This window comes from Festucalex cinctus, chromosome 2 (assembly GCF_051991245.1).
Source record: "Festucalex cinctus isolate MCC-2025b chromosome 2, RoL_Fcin_1.0, whole genome shotgun sequence".
Lineage (NCBI taxonomy): Eukaryota > Metazoa > Chordata > Actinopteri > Syngnathiformes > Syngnathidae > Festucalex > Festucalex cinctus.
The window spans coordinates 6,620,292-6,637,314 of NC_135412.1; the positions used below are offsets into that span (position 1 = coordinate 6,620,292).

Here is a 17,023-nt window from a genome sequence, read left to right on the forward strand (position 1 = left end):
GTTTTTAGCTCCTTTTATCATATTGTCGGTTTAGCTTTTATTCTGTTCAACTTTGAGCTTTTAACTTTTTTATTCAGTTGCCTTTTAGTTTTGAGCTTCATTTGTTTCCGCATGGGGTGGCCTCCGCACTGGGAGGGGTGACTGGCCTTTTCATGGGTCGGGGGGAGGTTATCCTCGAGGCTCCTCAGCTTGTAATGCGGGTTTCAATTTGCGTGGGGTTCACCACGGTCAATCTTGGTCGGGAGTCTCTGGGGTAGAACTGCTTCCTGTGGTCGTGGGCTGTGATCCTCTCAGTGTGGATGAACTCCACCTGGGTGCCTTTCCTCACAAGGTTTCTCTGTGCCCTGCCATGTTTTTTTTAAACATAGTTCTTTAGCTGCGTGTGTTTGTGTGTGGGCGTGTTCATGGGAATGTTGGGGGAAGTGGTGGGTTTTCTTTCTATTGTGCAATGGATGTTAATCACTCGGCACTTTGAGTTGCATTTTGAATAAAATACATCATATTCATCAGAGACACTGATGCAGACCTTTTCATTTTCCTGCTCTTCCTAGCTGTGGAAGCACTCATACCTGTTACTCGACCACACCCCCAGCACCAAAATTATTTTTTGGGTTACAACAAAGCAGCCAGCAATGGTTGATCCATCCTCACAAAGACCCATTTTTCTTGAAAAGTGCACCTTGAATATTAATTTTTATTTGCGATGTCTGACATCACCCTCCGACTTCCCCCATCAATTAATGTTTGTTGTAGCACAACCAGAGGTGTGAATACAGCAGACTATTTAGCTTAGCCAACCAGAGGAGGGAAAAATCACTCCGTCACTTTCTCTGCCTTTGTGAAGGTGCAGAGTGGTGAATGTAAACACTGATTGATCGGTTAAAAATAAATAAATAAATAAATAAATGTTCCATTTGACTCCAGCACTGAGGATTCTGGAGGCCTTGGGAAGAATTACATGGCAATATACAGCAGCTGAAAAATGAATAGACAAAAACATATACATATAGTGTACACATCTGGATGCTGAAAGGCCAAGACACAAGCTATGAAATGAAATACACTGTTGGAAATTAATAAATACAATTCATCTGCTTCTGATAGTGTTTAAAGTCAAATCCAACTTTATTTATATAACGCGTTTCTCATACATTACAGTTTCTAAGGTGTTGTCATGTTAATAGAAAGATACTGATTATGAGCTACTATATTGGTGAAGTATTGGAAGATTTTTTTTATTGAGTAATACAAATAAAGTTGGCATTCATACATCTCCAAATATGCAAAATGCCTCTGTTCTTTTTTTGCCACACACAGACACACTGTTGTTATTTTTGTAATGTGCTGGTGTTACGAAAAGGTGGTCAACCACATACATTGTATGTTGTCATCGCTTTTCATGAAGTGAGGTCCATCGCAAATATTTCGAGCAGTTTTGCCACATTCAATATGGCGGACGCGCTGACGAGACATCCCACTGCCTATGTTGAAATCTGTGTGTGGTTCTCCGGTACAGGGTGGAGCGAGAGATGGAGTGTGGCAGCGGTGATGGGGAGCGCAAGAAAGGGTAGGTCAGCCGGGGCAGCGGAGACACGGACTGGGGCTGCACTGGCTTCCCGTGTGCAAGTTGGCGAAGCCATGCAAGAGTAACCGAGACGAACTTAGAAAGCGGGGGCGCGAGCGCGTTCATTCAGGCTCAGGCGTAGAGTGTTGTTTATTATTATTATTTTAAATATATAAAAAAAAACCGCGGTGAATGACGTCATAGGCTCCTGTCGACCGATATGATCAGAAGATGCAGGGCTCGTGGACAAGGTCTCCGGTTCTGGTGACAGGGTCTTCAATGGACCGGGGAAGGGAACTCTGATGGCTCTCCGCGGCCCGGGCCGGAAGGAGACACCGAGGGAAGCGTACAGCAGCAGCAGGTATCTGGGAAGCGTCGCGGTGTCCGCACCCCGCGAAAAAGAGGCACCACGGTGCGGCTGTCGTGCTTTTCACCGGAGGGGACGAGCGGCAAGGGGAACATGGCCGCGCAGTCGGACGGTAAAGCCGGGGTGGGTTTCGCCCAGCTTTACGACGTCGATGGCGACGAGCCGCTGGACTCGGCCGCGATCCACATCTGCCAGTGCTGCCGCTCTTCGGCGTGCTACTGGGGCTGTCGCTCCGCCTGCCTCGGCTCGTTGCTCGGCGGGGGCCAACCCGCCGCCGTCGGGGGGGTCGGCGTCCGGGAGACTCACTGCCCACCCCGGGAGCAGTTGTGGCTGGATTGCCTCTGGATCATACTGGCCCTCCTCGTCTTCTTCTGGGACGTTGGCACGGACCTGTGCCTCGCGGTGGACTACTACCAGAGGCAGGACTACCTGTGGTTTGGCCTCACGCTCTTCTTCGTGCTGGTGCCTTCGGTGCTGGTCCAGATTTTGAGTTTCCGCTGGTTTGTGCAAGACTACACTGGCGGGGGGCTCGGGGAGGTGGAGGGGTTGACAAAGCGGGGTGCGGTGGCTGTGGGGTGCCACTATCCCGGCAAGGACCGCCTGAAGCTGGCCACCATCTGGCTGTGGCAGGCAACCATCCACATCTTCCAGCTGGGGCAAGTGTGGAGGTAAGTGGGCTTGCGCGTGCGGGGGGTGCAACGGCACCTGATATCCACACATTATGCTACAACAACACCCGCACTCAGTCTAACACCCCTTCACACAAACAGCTACTCTCACATGGCATACATGAATTCGTTGATCAAGCTTGTGACTCAAATGATTTGTATTTTTTCTCTATTGAAATGCCCAAATCTGTTCCAGCCCCTAAAAACACCACAAAAAAAATATTTGTATGTGTTTTTATAAAGGAAGATAGCACTTATGTTTAAAACATGGTTCCCCGGCCACTGGTCCGTGGCCCAGTAGTGGTCATTGGTATTGGGGCGCTTTTTTTTGTGTTTTTGTTCTCCATTAATAATTTTTTTTGTAGCATATGATGTAGGCCAGTGTTTCTCAAGCCTGGGCACACTATGCAGCCTGTTTTCCATGTCTCCCTATTGCCAACGCAGGTGATTCCAATTACAGCTCATCAGCAAACTGGAGAAGCCTGATAACGATCCTCACCTGTGTTAGAATCGGGAGACATGGAAAACCGTCTGGATAGTGTGACCCGAAAACCAGCATTGAGAAACACTGATATAGGCCTACATTCATTCTCACCCATGCCCCCGTAGGCCTAGTTTCAATATATGCCAGAAGCATATTTTCAAATTTCTGACTATATTTGGACAAGTTGAAAGTCAACAACATGGTGGGCATGTTATGATGTGCATGCTTATTAAAGCTCAATCTGTACTTTTAATATTTTCCTGGCTGGTAATTTACCAGCTACTTACCAGTTGACTGCTGTTTAAAGCGCAAATGCACACCAAATCAACTTTCTTTTACTGATAAACTGTGTAAATGGGTGTTTGCTAATGCTGTTTATATGACCTGGTCATTACTTTGACATTTTAGTGAATTTTTTTGGGGGGGAGGGGCGTCTGTGTGGGGGGCCATCTTCAGGTTAAACACAGGGATAAACACAATTTGGCTGTTTGTCATCTCTTTGGGCAAGCACATACTACCCACGTAACTTCTGTGAGACTGTCCTAGTCACTCTGCCGTGTCTACCACCCACCGGCTCAGTCTCGTACATGCCTCATTAGCGAGTTAGAACTGTAGCATTTGCGGACATCTTTAAATTGATTTTCAGGTTAGTAATTTATTAGCATTTGGTTAGTTTATTTAGGGTCTTCTCCGGGTACTCCGGTCTCCGCCCACATTCCAAAGACATGCACGGCAGGTGAATTGGGCGCGCTAAATTGTCCCAAGGTGTACTTGTGAGTGTGGATGGTTGTTCGTCTCTGTGTGCCCTGCGATTGGCTGGCAAGTTGTGGCAACCAGTTCAGGGTGTTCCCCACCTACTGCCTGAAGCCGGCTGGGATTGGTTCCGCTTATTCCTATAAGCGGTCATGAAAATGGATGGGTGGATCGTGTAAAGTTCTGGGTGGGAACTTACACTGGTTCTTGTATCTTTAATGCTCACGATATTATACTAACAGTAATAACCAGTATGCGGAAGAGGAACTGATCTATTGAGAATCGTCCCTGCACTTATACTGTCTAGGCCGCCCGCCCACATGGGCGAACGGCTCAGCCTCCCCATGTGAGAATGTGTGGCCTGATGGCCTTAACTGGTTTTTACTGGATATGTATGTCAGAATGCAGACAGATGGAAAGGTGCCAAGCAAGGACAAATAACAGCGACACAACAGCCTAGCTCAAGTCATCTATCTAGTCATGAAGAGCCCTAATCTAACAATGGTTTATTTAGCATAGATAGTTATGGTAGTATAGAAATCATTTAGATTGTAGTTGTCACTGCTGCTGTCAATCACAGCCAGATCACGCCCAACCCTCTCCCCATTCACAAGCCCAATGGCCCTCCAGGAAATGTTCTGAGGGGTGAACCAAGAGTCTGGTTGAGGGGTGAGTTGCACTTTAAGTAACAGTCAACAACTCACCCCTTGAAACGTTACTTCGAAATCCCTGCGAGCTCCCAGAACCAAGAATCCAGTGTCGACTGACACCAAACCAAACTGCACTCTTGGTGGACTCTTGATGTACAATATACATTTGTTCAACGATCTCACTCATCCAGCACTGCTTTGCGCATAAGTGCTCTACTCTCGCCGGATTGCTAGCTACACTGCTACCGCAAATGGCGCTCGCCTGGTCACTAAATTACACTGTGGGCTCAAATCGTAGACGATAGACACACCACCCACTATTGCTAACAGCACTTGGGCACGGAGCTGCAAATCAATGATTTTTTTTCCCACTTCACTCAAGCAGAGTTTCATGGATAATTGAAGCCTGCTCGTAACTCAAATTATGCTCACAACAATGCAAAAAATAAAATAAAAAATCAATAAGGCGACCAATTCTCATAAATTGGGCCACTCATTGGTCAACCACTCTAAAGGGCAAATGTGGTGTCGAGTAGATAAAGCTGAATGGAAGAAGAGCTTGCTTCACGACGACAGCTCGATGAGCAAGCCTCTCTGCAGGCTCCCTCACGCTTCACTTAGTAGATACTAATTCCATGTCAGCGGGAAAACTCCCAAAAGAGAATAATGTGTGCCGACAAATCACCTCAAAACACTGTATAGTAGTTTACAAATTCTTTGAAGCACCATGTAAGAGTATATAATGTACACTGTGTGTGCGTGAGTGTGCGTGTACATCTTTGTGAGATACCAATGTTAATTTTGACAACAAATTTATTTTGACCAAAATTTATTATAGTTTTAGTCATAATTTAGTCATCTGATTGAATTTTAGTCAACAGAATTAAATTTTTATTAGTCAACATAATTAGAGAGAATTTTAGTCAACGAAATAAAGGGCAATTTTAGTTGACTAAATTGACAAGTTAGTCGTTTTCCTTCATCATGCATTTCAACTTTATACCCAAAATTAAAATTATAACAAACCTATTTGTAACTGTAGTTTAAGACGCAACTTACGCAAGACACATTTAAGACAACAGCGTCTTTATTGAACTTTATTTTAATGAAACATGTTGAACTAACAACAATATGCCGTCTTGAAGGTTAGCTTTCACCTATTTTTGTTTTTAAGCGTTCACCTAAATAAAACAAACTGCATAATTTCCTGAGATTAATTTTACAGCTGCTGCACAACGAAAGTAACAAATTTGAACATTAAATAAACTGCAGTGAACAGTTTGAGTGGTTATTTTCTCCCACCTGTATTTCATTCCTTCTGATTGCATTTTGTGAATTTTCATCACTGCGTTGTTTTGGTTTTAGTCATTGATGAAATTGGCAGTCAATTTAGTTATCGTCATCGTCTCAATGAATGGCTTCTATTTTAGTTTTCGTTTCATTTTCATCTGGAAAAAAAAAATTGTGACAGATTTTTCAGCGACAAAATTATCACTGATCGTTTACAGACTCAAAAGGTTCTTTGTATATGGCGGAGTAACCTCCAATGTATTAGTGAAGTTTTAGTCACAGTAATTATTTGTATGAAAAATATTTTTGGCCGTAAAATACAAAATGATGGGGGGGGGGGGGGGGAACACCGCCAAAACACAGAGTTCAATGCTTGCCAATCGGAACCTCGAATGTCATAATTAAAGTAAATATGGTCACAGCAACATCTCTAGGTTATAAATATAAAGTTATCACATGAAGAAGAGTAAGCACAGTGGTAAATGAGTGCACCTTTGTTGCCATTGATGGGCCATACGGTGATGCTATAACGCATCTGTATGGTGGTGTTATAATACTTGAAGCAATGAATATTTAAACACAAACAGTGTTTCAACACATTCAGACAGATAATACAACAATACTTACAATTACAATCATACATTCTTTATCCTATGTGGAAAATCGACTACTAACACAATTCGGTTGCATTGGGTCGCCTCGTGAGCCTCTGAGCTCTAACTGCAAAGACAATTGTTCACTCTCTCATTTCCTTCCTGGCTCATCTCTCTGAGAAGATTCTTTTATGGTGTCCACTTGCCTCTGGGCAGACAGCAGCTCGAGTAGCAACTATATTGTTGTTGATGTGTGCGTCCGTGCGTGCGTGCGTGCGCTCAGTGTTTGTTTACATCCTGCTGAGAGGAGAAACACAAATGCAGCTTTGGTCAGTTTCAAGAGTTAAATGGACCACACTTCTACACATACGCACACCTCTCCTCCATCCACTCCCGACTGCGAACACCCCCGTCACACTGCTACCTGAGAAAAGTGGAGGAACATGGCAAGAGGAGGCAGGGGAAAGCCTTCATACTGATTGAGATGGATCGTTAAAGAGATGGAGAGAGACTGTGGAAATGATGGAGGGGGAGAGAGAAGAAGGGGAGGATAAAGGGTGGATGAGAGTGGATGGAGGAGAGAGGAAGAAGAATGGAATGAATAAGATGGGGAGTCGAAGAGGTGGGAAAAGGTTGCTTGCACACAATACCAGTAAAAGGGGGATGGGAGAAGAAAAGGGAGAATGGTTGGGCTTGGGGGAGGGTTGACGTAGAAGATCCACACTTACGGTTTGTAATGATCGAACACAAGCAGCTGTCAGGGTGACCTGCTACTCCATCTTTAAACCAAAACGCAGTTTGTTGCGTCATGTTTACACATAAGCTGTTTTAAAAATGCTGTTAAAAAAAAATAAAAAAAATCAACATCATACCAATTTTTGATGGAAAAGGTCACCCCATTGATCCGTGCTATGTGAGCTCCTCTGTGGATGCTGTATTATTGATGCTATTTGGTTGTAACTGTTACTTTTTGCAAAGCAGAGGACTTGAACGGCAACACCGCCGTAGCCATGCTTTAAAAGCACGCACTGATGCCTAAAGTACACACACATCCTCACGTTAGTGATGAAGAGCTCAGGGGCATTTGAATTGAAATCCTGCATTCCACCCACATGAGCTGTCACTGTATCTTAACAACAAAGTGTGGAGCATCTTTTACTTATCTGCCTGTTTGTTCATCAGACGTAATGATTAAAAAAAAAAAAAAAGTGTAGCTCATGTTCACAAAAATTCACGCCATTTTACAATTTAAATGATCTTGATCTTTGAACTTCTTCAAATAGAGTAAAGGGAAGTCAGCAAGGATGTTCGTCCCGAAAAAAAGATAAAACGTGAAACCTCTTGCGCCAGCAGATGGTCAAGTTGTGTTCATGCACTCTGCCTGTTACATGGATATATGTAAAATGTGCAATTGCATCACCATATCTAATGTGACCTGGTTTCATTTTGCCTTTTAAAGTTAAAAAAAAAAATGAATTGAACTGAATTCATTTCCACTTAGTAGTTATTCATTTTGTAATTAATTATTTTATCATTATAAACCAATTACCATTAACAATGTTTGCAAGACCATTTAAATTTTAGCCTTATATAAGATCATTCATTTTCTAAACCAGATAACATAATATTTAAGCCGCTACTCATACACACTGTGCAGTCTGAAATCCAATAAAAGTCAATTTAGTGTGATAACATCAATACTGTCTTTTGACAGACAATAACACAAAAATTAATCACTCACAATCAGGCTATTAGCCTATTATCTTTGTAAAAGCATTTTTTTTTTTTTTTTTTTTTTTTGTACAGAGAGTATCTTAGAATGTGTGAATGTGTGTTTAAACCAGCTGGTGAATCAAATATAAATGGCTTAATGAAGTTGATTTCTTACCTGCGACCGCTGCAGGTACATCAGGACGCTGTACCTTGGCCTCATGTCGCGTCGCCAGAAGGAGCACCAGCGCCGCTGGTACTGGGCCATGATGTTCGAGTACGCGGACGTCAACATGCTTCGGCTGCTGGAGACTTTCCTGGAGTCGGCGCCTCAGCTGGTCCTGCAGCTGTGCATCATGATCCAGGAGAACCGTGCCGAGACGCTGCAGTGTAGGTCGATGAGAAGGACACACACAAAAAAAACAAAAGCTGCACAATGAAATGATCATTAGCAGTTTGCATACATTGGGCCCGATTTATTGTATTGGAAATTAGGGATATACCGTTTCATCGAGACTCGATTGAATATCGATGTAAAGTTCTTAAAATGTAAATTCTTAAATAAATAAATAAATAAATACGTAAGTAAAAAAATTAATACGTAAGTAAATAAATAAATAAAGCATAGATTATGCCTTGCGCAGGTTTTCATCGTTTCTAGTCGGACCCTTTTAGGGGACGCACACGTTTTGCGGATATCCGGTAATGTTTGGCGGGTCTTTGTAGACGCCAATAAAAACTTGATTAGCTCTATACATGTAATGAATTTAATGATTTAAGTTTTGTAAGTGGCTCCTCGTTTACTTAATGAGGCAATGTATCGTCTGTTAATGATCGCCTGTGGCCGTACGGTACATTCGTGGTGAAATAATGTGTCGCTAATGTAGTGTCTTATTAGTCCAGTAGGGGGCCTCATTGTTACACTGACTTGTTGAATAGACATCTGTTTAGTCTTTGCAATTTGATTCAATATAAGTTGCAACTTTGTGAAGGGACAGAAAGAAACAACAACAAAATGTAGATGTTAAAATAAAACATCTTTTGGTTATTAAAAACAAATACATCAAAAAATTGAATTGAATCGGGCTTGAGTGAATTGCTATTGATTATAAATATAATTATTAATTAATATTTACAAAAATAATTATTATAAATCTTTCAGTAGGTTCTTACCTTTGGTTGAAGTTCAAGATAGCCCCCACTGGCTCAACCTAAATTTGTTGCTACTCACTTGAAGGTTCTTCAAAGTTTGTTCCGAAAGGATTTAAGTGAGAGGAAATGAAGCATGAGTCTTGTATGTCTCCTGCAGGCATCTCCTCCCTCGCCTCCCTGCTGTCTCTCGCCTGGGTCTTGGCCTCCTACCACAAACTGCTGCGCGACTCGCGTGACGACCAGCGTAGCATGAGCTACCGCGGGGCGCTGCTGCACCTCTTCTGGCGCCTCTTCACCATCTCGTCCCGCGTCCTCTCACTTGCCCTCTTTGCTTCGCTCTTTCATATCTACTTTGGCATCTTTGTGGTGGTCCACTGGTCCGCCATGGCCTTCTGGGTGGTGCACGGGGGCACCGATTTCTGCATGTCCAAGTGGGAGGAGGTGCTTTTCAACATGGTGGTGGGCATTGTCTACATCTTCTGCTGGTTTAACGTGAAGGAGGGCCAGACGCGACACAGAATGATCACGTATTACACGGTGGTGCTGGCTGAGAACACCATCCTCACAGGCCTGTGGTGAGTAACACGATGAACATGTAATCACACGAGACATGCTGATTGTTAAATGTATTCATTAAGGATGCTCGATACCAGTACAAGTACTCAACTCGAGTAGTCGCTGATAGTGATAGTACCAATATCACCACTACTTTTAGACAGAACCCCCCCCCAAAATGACCTAAATTTAAAGAAAGTCCTATAAATGCTAATGTAACATTTTTTTTTCTTAAAATTTGCATGAAATTGATGACAATTTTCTATTCCACTAATTTCTAGTTCCTAATCATAACATGGCTACAAGAGAGCAGCTCGTCTCGTATTGGCTTCCATGCCTGATATTGGCAAGATAACAATACCTGGTATCGCTACTCGCCCATGTCTAGTATTGATGCGAACAGATGCCCACTGACGTGTTGTGCTAGCCAAACTTGGCTTGCTCTGACCAACCAATCAGAGGATGGCAAAATGCTGATGCCACTGTGTTTTGGGTCAGCTAGCTGGGCCTGTGATTCTGAAAGCCCTGAGCAGATTGGATTGACAAGGCAGCACAAAGTCTGAAATCTGATTGGACAAAAACTTAACATACCCATACTGGAAGCAAGCAATGCAGCCAAGGTGTGCCCCAATTCTTACCCAAAGTCTGGGTTGTAATAGTTTGGGATTTTTTTCATTATAGTTTTGTTTTTGTTTTTGTTTTTTTGTTTTTTTTTTCTCCTAATTCAGTTAGTTTTAATTGTTTTTTAGAGCAGGTTTTTATCATTTTGATTTTGTTGTAAGGCTTAGTTTTAGTTTTGTTTTTAGGAGTTTTAGTTTTTAATATGTGGTGTATTTGTCAAAGTGCAAGATGAAAATTATGGTCCTTAAGTATTGTGTAAAGTAAACTACAATTCGCAAAAAAAATTACAGGTAGTTTTATAAATGTAAGCTATAATTTCAGTTTTCTGTTTTTTTTGTTTGTTTGTTTGTTTGTTTGTTTGTTTGTTTGTTTTTAACCCTATAAGGGTTTTCATTTTTATTTTATTTTGTTCATGAAATTGTTATATCAATTTAGTTTAACTACATTAGTTTTTATTATCTATAATAATCTTGGTTAAAAAAATGAAAAATAAAAATATGATTAGAAAAATCAAAGTGAACAGTTTAAGCAAAGGCTAGTTGCTCTTCCACTTAACTCCAGTTGATGGCAGTAATGAGTCAAATGTATTTATATACTGTGGCCCTTAATCATAGAAGAATCTTAAAGGGCCCACAGTTCACAGACATCAACCTAACTTCCCAAATCCACCAAAATCATGTTACACCACATGCACCACAACTTAGACCTGCTTTTAGCTTGTCTAAAATGTGCCAGCCCAGAGCTGTGCAATAGAATATCGCAGTCTCCCAAATTCAAAAACACGCTAACGAAGATGCGACCGTTTTTATGCCGAACACACGGGCCCCTGTCTATGAAATTGGGGCCCTTGGTGTGGTTTAACCAAATTCAAGAGTGTAGAAATAAGTCTTGATTCGAGATTTAAATGAATTATGCTGCCAGTACAAAATAATTGGCATGGATCACGAAAAGTACTAACTCGACCGTGCCCACATGCAGGTACGCCTACAGGGACCCGGCGCTGACCGACTCGTACGCCGTGCCAGCGTTGTGCGGCGTCTACCTGACGTTTGCCGGCGGCGTCCTGGTCATGCTGCTGTACTATGGCTTCCTGCACCCTGCCACCGCCCACCTCCAGCCAAGCCCCGCCTCCTCCTGCTGCGCCCAGCTGCTCTGGGGTCTCCCCCTCCCTCCTTCTGCGCCGCCTACCGCCCCACCGACCCCCGCGCACATGACCAAGTCCCAGACAGAAGAGGATGTGGCGGAGACCTGTCTTCCCGTCTTCCAGGTCAGGTCAGTGCCCCCCACTTCCAAGCCTGAGGGCCCGCTTATAAAGATCGACATGCCCAGGAAGCGTTACCCGGCATGGGACGCCCATTATGTTGACAGGCGCCTACGAAGGACTATAAACATCTTGCAGTACATCACACCGGCCGCGGTGGGCATCCGTTACCGCGATGGGCCCCTGCTCTACGAACTTCTACAATATGAGTCTTCACTTTGACATACACATACACACTAATGAGTACACACGTAACGCACACTGTGAAGAGTTTGTGTTCATGGACACATTCAGAGAGGAATAAGAAACGCACACTTGGTAAAAGCACAGAGACAGTGAAGCAATCTGGCACATTTTAATGCACACACCCACACGAAATCACACACATTCCTTGCAAGCACCTTCAACCTGCGAGACCCTTGGCCATGACTCAACAAGCTGCCTCAGTGGGAGTCCATTGAAAACGCCTCCTCTCTATTTTGCAACTACCGCCGTTCATCTGTGTCAGAGTTTCAGGACCGTCAGCATATTTCATACCAGATTGATTTGCCGCTTGCTGTTTACATTGCATCACACGCACACGTTCACTGGTACCTCTTAAAAAGATGAAACGTTTAAAAAAAAACAAAAAAAAAGTAACCCACTTCTGTAAACTGATGTTAAAGGGATACATGACTCATTGAGCCATTTTCAGCAGCAAAAAGTAAGCAAATATTTTGTCCAGAAGGAATTTGGCAACTTCATTATTTTTCATGTACAATTAATACCTCTACATACAAATTTTTCCACTTGCTGTCAACTGAAGATGACATCACCGTGCTAAGGAAGTAGGTAACGACCAATCATGCCTCAGTTTGCTGACCTAACCCAGAAAACAGGTGAGCCATGATTGGTCGTTACCAGGGCTGGCCTGGCCATCTGGCATACAGGGCAGATGCCCGGTGGGCCGGCCTATTTTGGGGCGATGCAGTGCTTTTTAATTATTATTTTCCTACATTTTACCCCAAGAGACTGACCCACAATTTAGAGGGACCAGCCTGTTAAATCCATTTTGAATATAGATAAACTGAAAATTAATCAATAAACATCAGTAGCAGAACTACATGTCAAGCAAGAGTCAAAATGCCAGGGCTGATTTTTGTGTGCGTGTGTGTGTGTGTGTGTGTGTGTGTGTGCGTGTGTGCGTGTGTGTGTGTGTGTGTGTGTGTGTGTGTGTGTGTGTGTGTGTGTGTGTGTCAGTCCAGCCCTAGTCGTTACCTACTTCCTCAGCACAGGTGATGTCATCTTCAGTTGACAGCAAATGGAAAAATGTGTTTTTAATGTTATTAATTGTACAAGAAAAAATAATGAAGTTATCAAATTAATTCTGGAGAAAATGTTAAGTTTTTACTGCTGAAAATAGCTCAATGAGTCAAGTATCCCTTTAAGCTGGACGGAATTGGATTGTTGGAGGGATTCAGGTTCAGGTCCTCGATAGTTTAAAAAAAAATAAAATAAAAAATAACAATCGGGTTGTGTAAAAACAATAATCATATGGCGTTGTGAAAATGTGAGTGAAAAGTTCCATTGACGAGACTGTAACTTGAGCCAATACTTTATTTCCTGCAAATGAATGTGTACTGTAGATAATCACAAACTGGAGAGAAAGGGAGACAAGTTGTTCTCTATTCTCTGTTATCCTTAGAGAAGTCAGTTTAAGACGATGACTATGTTTACATGCAGTCAATATTCGGGTTAAGGTCAAAATTCTGGTTTCTGAAACATTCGGGATAACCTGTTTTTATGTGTGACTGGAGGGCGTTATGACTTCAAACTTAGGCTGTTAGAAATTCTTTATTTTTCTCCGAAGTCAGTCGCATTTTTGGGGACCTAAACATGTATGAAAACTCACCAAACTTTGCACACTTTTCAGGCCGGCGATATTATGAAGTTGTCATAACCACATATAGCGCCCCCTAGAGTGGACAAATAAAAACAATCCCGGCAAGTTTAACCGAGGGCTACGAAAATTGGCAGGCCTGTTGAACGGATCCAGTTGAACATTTGTCAGCAAGACCTCAAGATGTTGCTCACGCCTCAGACCGAATATCGTGACTTTTCTGCAAAGGGCGTGGCCATTACATTGCCAAAAATTCTGATCATTCACTGTAACAATAAACGCTGCTGTAACTTGAGCCATTTTACAAAATTTTACATACTTGGTGACAGTCCAGGCCTAAAGACATCTGCGAACTTATTTATCATCTGTAGTTATATTGCCTCCTCCTGGAAAAAGCACACTTCTTTCTTACTTTCCTTTCTTCGCCGTAGAGAAAAGAATAACGCGAAAATGCTGTGGAGAAATCAATGTATTCATTTTAGGCTCGAGTGGCAACGTAAGATGGCCGCCGCATATCCAGGTAGTTCATGAAGATCAAATTCCTTGCAAATAGAGCATGCACAGAACACAAACCAAATTTGACTTCAAAGGAGGTACCCAGATCATGTTTATATGACCAAATATTCAGGTTAGGAAAGGGGTAACTGGTTTAAAAAAAAAAAAAAATATAGCATCTTCGGGTTTTTGACCTTTCGAACCCTGAATGTTGTCATTATTCAGGCTTTGAAGGGGTTATTGATTGACTGCATGTAAACGTAGTCCATGTCTGACACAAGACATGACATAAATCCACTTCAAACAAATATGTTTGACGAATATGCTAGACAATGACCAAAAGGAACTAGAATTTCAACATGAGCAAATGTAAGCATGTTTTTCTTCATTTGTATAAATGTTCTCCCTTTGACGCATGAGTGTACCGTCGAAGCCACCTACAAGTTAAGCTGTGATTTGTATTTATTTTTCCCGGTTTGTTTATCCCTCTCCTCCAAGCTGTTACATTGGCAGGAGGGCGAATCATGTATACAGAATATTAGTCATCTCTTGAGCACGTGTGGTCGGGGTGCCGGCCGCATGAACGCACCGTGGCCACCACCGCTGAGGGGTGGGACTGGTTGGGGAGTGCTTCTGGCATCAAACAGGGTCAACTCTTGCATTCGCCATTACACATGGTGCAAGTGTGAAGAACACATACAGACAGGGGAGCATTGCACGTAAAAGAGATCAAATGAGAGGAGAAAATGAAAACGGAATGTTGATGATGAACCTGAAGCTTATGTGTTGCTTACAAATACTAAAACTGACCAAATGTATGGAAAAATGTTTGGAGTAGTTTGAAAATTGCACAATCTCTCCAATACAAATTATAGTAGTATTTTATGATTTTATATATTTTTTTCAAACGTTTTTGTAATTATTTGCAATATTCATTATGATGATGTAATGCACTTTTCTTTCATTGTTATTACCGTTCTACACTGCCTTATACATTTATGTTGCCAAATATGGTTATATGTCCTATAGGGGCATTGTTAAAAGGATCGTTCGGAATTTTGGACATAAATCTCTATTTCATCCTCACCTCGAGTGTGTGCGATCAGCACTGACTAGGGGCTCGGTAGGCGACAAGCGACGGCGAATTACGTATCGCGTCGCCTCCCATGTCAAACTGCACACACGGTAGCTGACGAGGTACTTGTCGCCGCACACCGGAAGCGACTTTTTTTTTCTTTTCTTTTTTTGGGGGGTACAAAATTGTAATCAAAAGCCCACCGGGAGCGACAAGCAGTTGCGACGGCGGCAGCGACTGACGTCACCCTCTAGCGCGGCTTGTTGACAACAGATTTGATTGGCTATTAAATTGGAGGGAATCATTGTAAACGGACGTTCCACTACACATAGTTCGAGGATGAAGATTTCACAATATATTACTTGAATTAACTGAACTATTGTTGCCAAGTGTCCTGTCCACGTCACGGAAATCATTGCGTGAAGTATCGTACAAAACTGGATGGTCGGACACTGCAAAAATTAGATCCTCCCATTTTGCCGGGTATCGCACTGTCTAGCATGCCCTGCGTTCATTGGCTCGTCAAATGAAATCTTCGCTGATTGGTTGAAGCCTCAGCGACAGCCTCGGCGACGCGACAAATGTTTCAACAAATTAAAAAAAAAACCTCTAGTATCGTGTCGCGGACCTACACGCGCAATTTTTCACGCACGAATGTCGCGTGTCGCCGAGGGGGAGGGAGGAAGGCGATTTTCGTCTTGCTTCCATAGGAAATGAATGAAGAGCGAGCGACGTCGCCTCCCTTCATATCATTGCGCGTCGCCCTTCGCGCCTTCCGCCTTCGAAAAGACAAACAACTTGTAGATTAGTGCGCGTCTATCAGCTGCTTTCGGGGCGCCGCGCAGTGATACGAACGAACAGAAAAGTAGTGCCCGGTGGTAATGGCGTCTGAGGTTTAGTTGTTTTTTTTTCAGGAGAGAGTATTGTGATGCAAATGTATCACTCTTTTGAACGCAAATTGTTTTAGAAGAAAAACGCTTTATTTATGTGACCCCAGCCAACTCGCCGGACTATTTTCTTCTTGTCCAACACCGGACCAGAACTCGTGTCACAGAACGCTGTCAGGAATAAGTCAGTGCTGATCGCACACACTGGAGGTGAGGATGAAATAGAGATTCGTGTCAAAAAAATCCGAACGATCCCTTTTAAGAAAAAGTACAGATGGGATTGCGCAACTCATTTTAAGGACAAAAACTACCAATGAGTTAGTTAGTTCATACTACTTTCTGTGGTGCTACACTTCATTTGCTGCCAACAGACGAGTAGATTAGTCAGTGTGAAGATGCAATAGAGTCATATGTTCATGTGCAAATATGTAACACATGCGTCATTAAGGTGCAAAAGGGCAGATTGTCACTTTGGATTCTATGGTGCAACTTGAGTACTGCCTTCAGTTAGTGGCCATTTAAGGCTGCCGCCACACGGACAGACCACTGCTATGCAAGTCTCTCATTGCAGGGAGATGTGCTAAGTTAACACACTTGACTCACTCCAGTTTTGTCCTCTGCAGCAGGGTGCTAATTTGTTCGTGCATACAGTGAACAGTAGTGTAATAATAACACGGGACGGGGATGCATCCCGGCCTCACTACTTGAACACACAAACGGATACAGTAACTCCTGACCCCTTTACAATTTGGGAAAAAAGATTCTAATGGTGCTATCAAGTGAAGATTTTGTAACAGTGAGATGAAGAATTGAGCCAAATATGTCTTGCGCGCTCCACATTTAAGCAGCAACACTCTGAAGTGGATATGGATGGGGTTTTTTTTTAAGGAAAAATCCAGTGTTACACACACAATGAGTCGTCGTATGCTAACCCAACATCATAATCTGCCATCTCAAAAACACGGCCAGGAATTCATGAGTGCGAATTGCTTACGGTTAAGTGTTGTAGGTGCTCTGTT

General features: G+C 42.9%; 1 protein-coding gene across 1 annotated transcript; it reads left to right on the forward strand.

Annotated features, from left to right (window-relative positions):
* The first annotated feature begins 1,528 nt into the window (after nucleotides 1-1,528).
* On the forward strand, nucleotides 1,529-12,925 carry xkr6a (XK, Kell blood group complex subunit-related family, member 6a). The gene is made up of 4 exons (XM_077512461.1): nucleotides 1,529-2,599; nucleotides 8,273-8,469; nucleotides 9,389-9,806; nucleotides 11,386-12,925. Exons 1-4 carry the CDS (start codon nucleotides 2,025-2,027, stop codon nucleotides 11,888-11,890), a joined length of 1,695 nt encoding a protein of 564 aa, XP_077368587.1. The 5' UTR covers nucleotides 1,529-2,024; the 3' UTR covers nucleotides 11,891-12,925.
* The last annotated feature ends 4,098 nt before the right edge of the window (nucleotides 12,926-17,023 follow it).

Coding starts and splice junctions, on each gene's coding strand:
- xkr6a (XM_077512461.1), top strand. CDS start 2,025: ATGGCCGCGCAGTCGGACGGTAAAGCCGGGGTGGGTTTCGCCCAGCTT. Junction 2,600..8,272: donor CAGCTGGGGCAAGTGTGGAG/GTAAGTGGGCTT, acceptor CGACCGCTGCAG/GTACATCAGGACGCTGTACC. Junction 9,807..11,385: donor ACCATCCTCACAGGCCTGTG/GTGAGTAACACG, acceptor GCCCACATGCAG/GTACGCCTACAGGGACCCGG.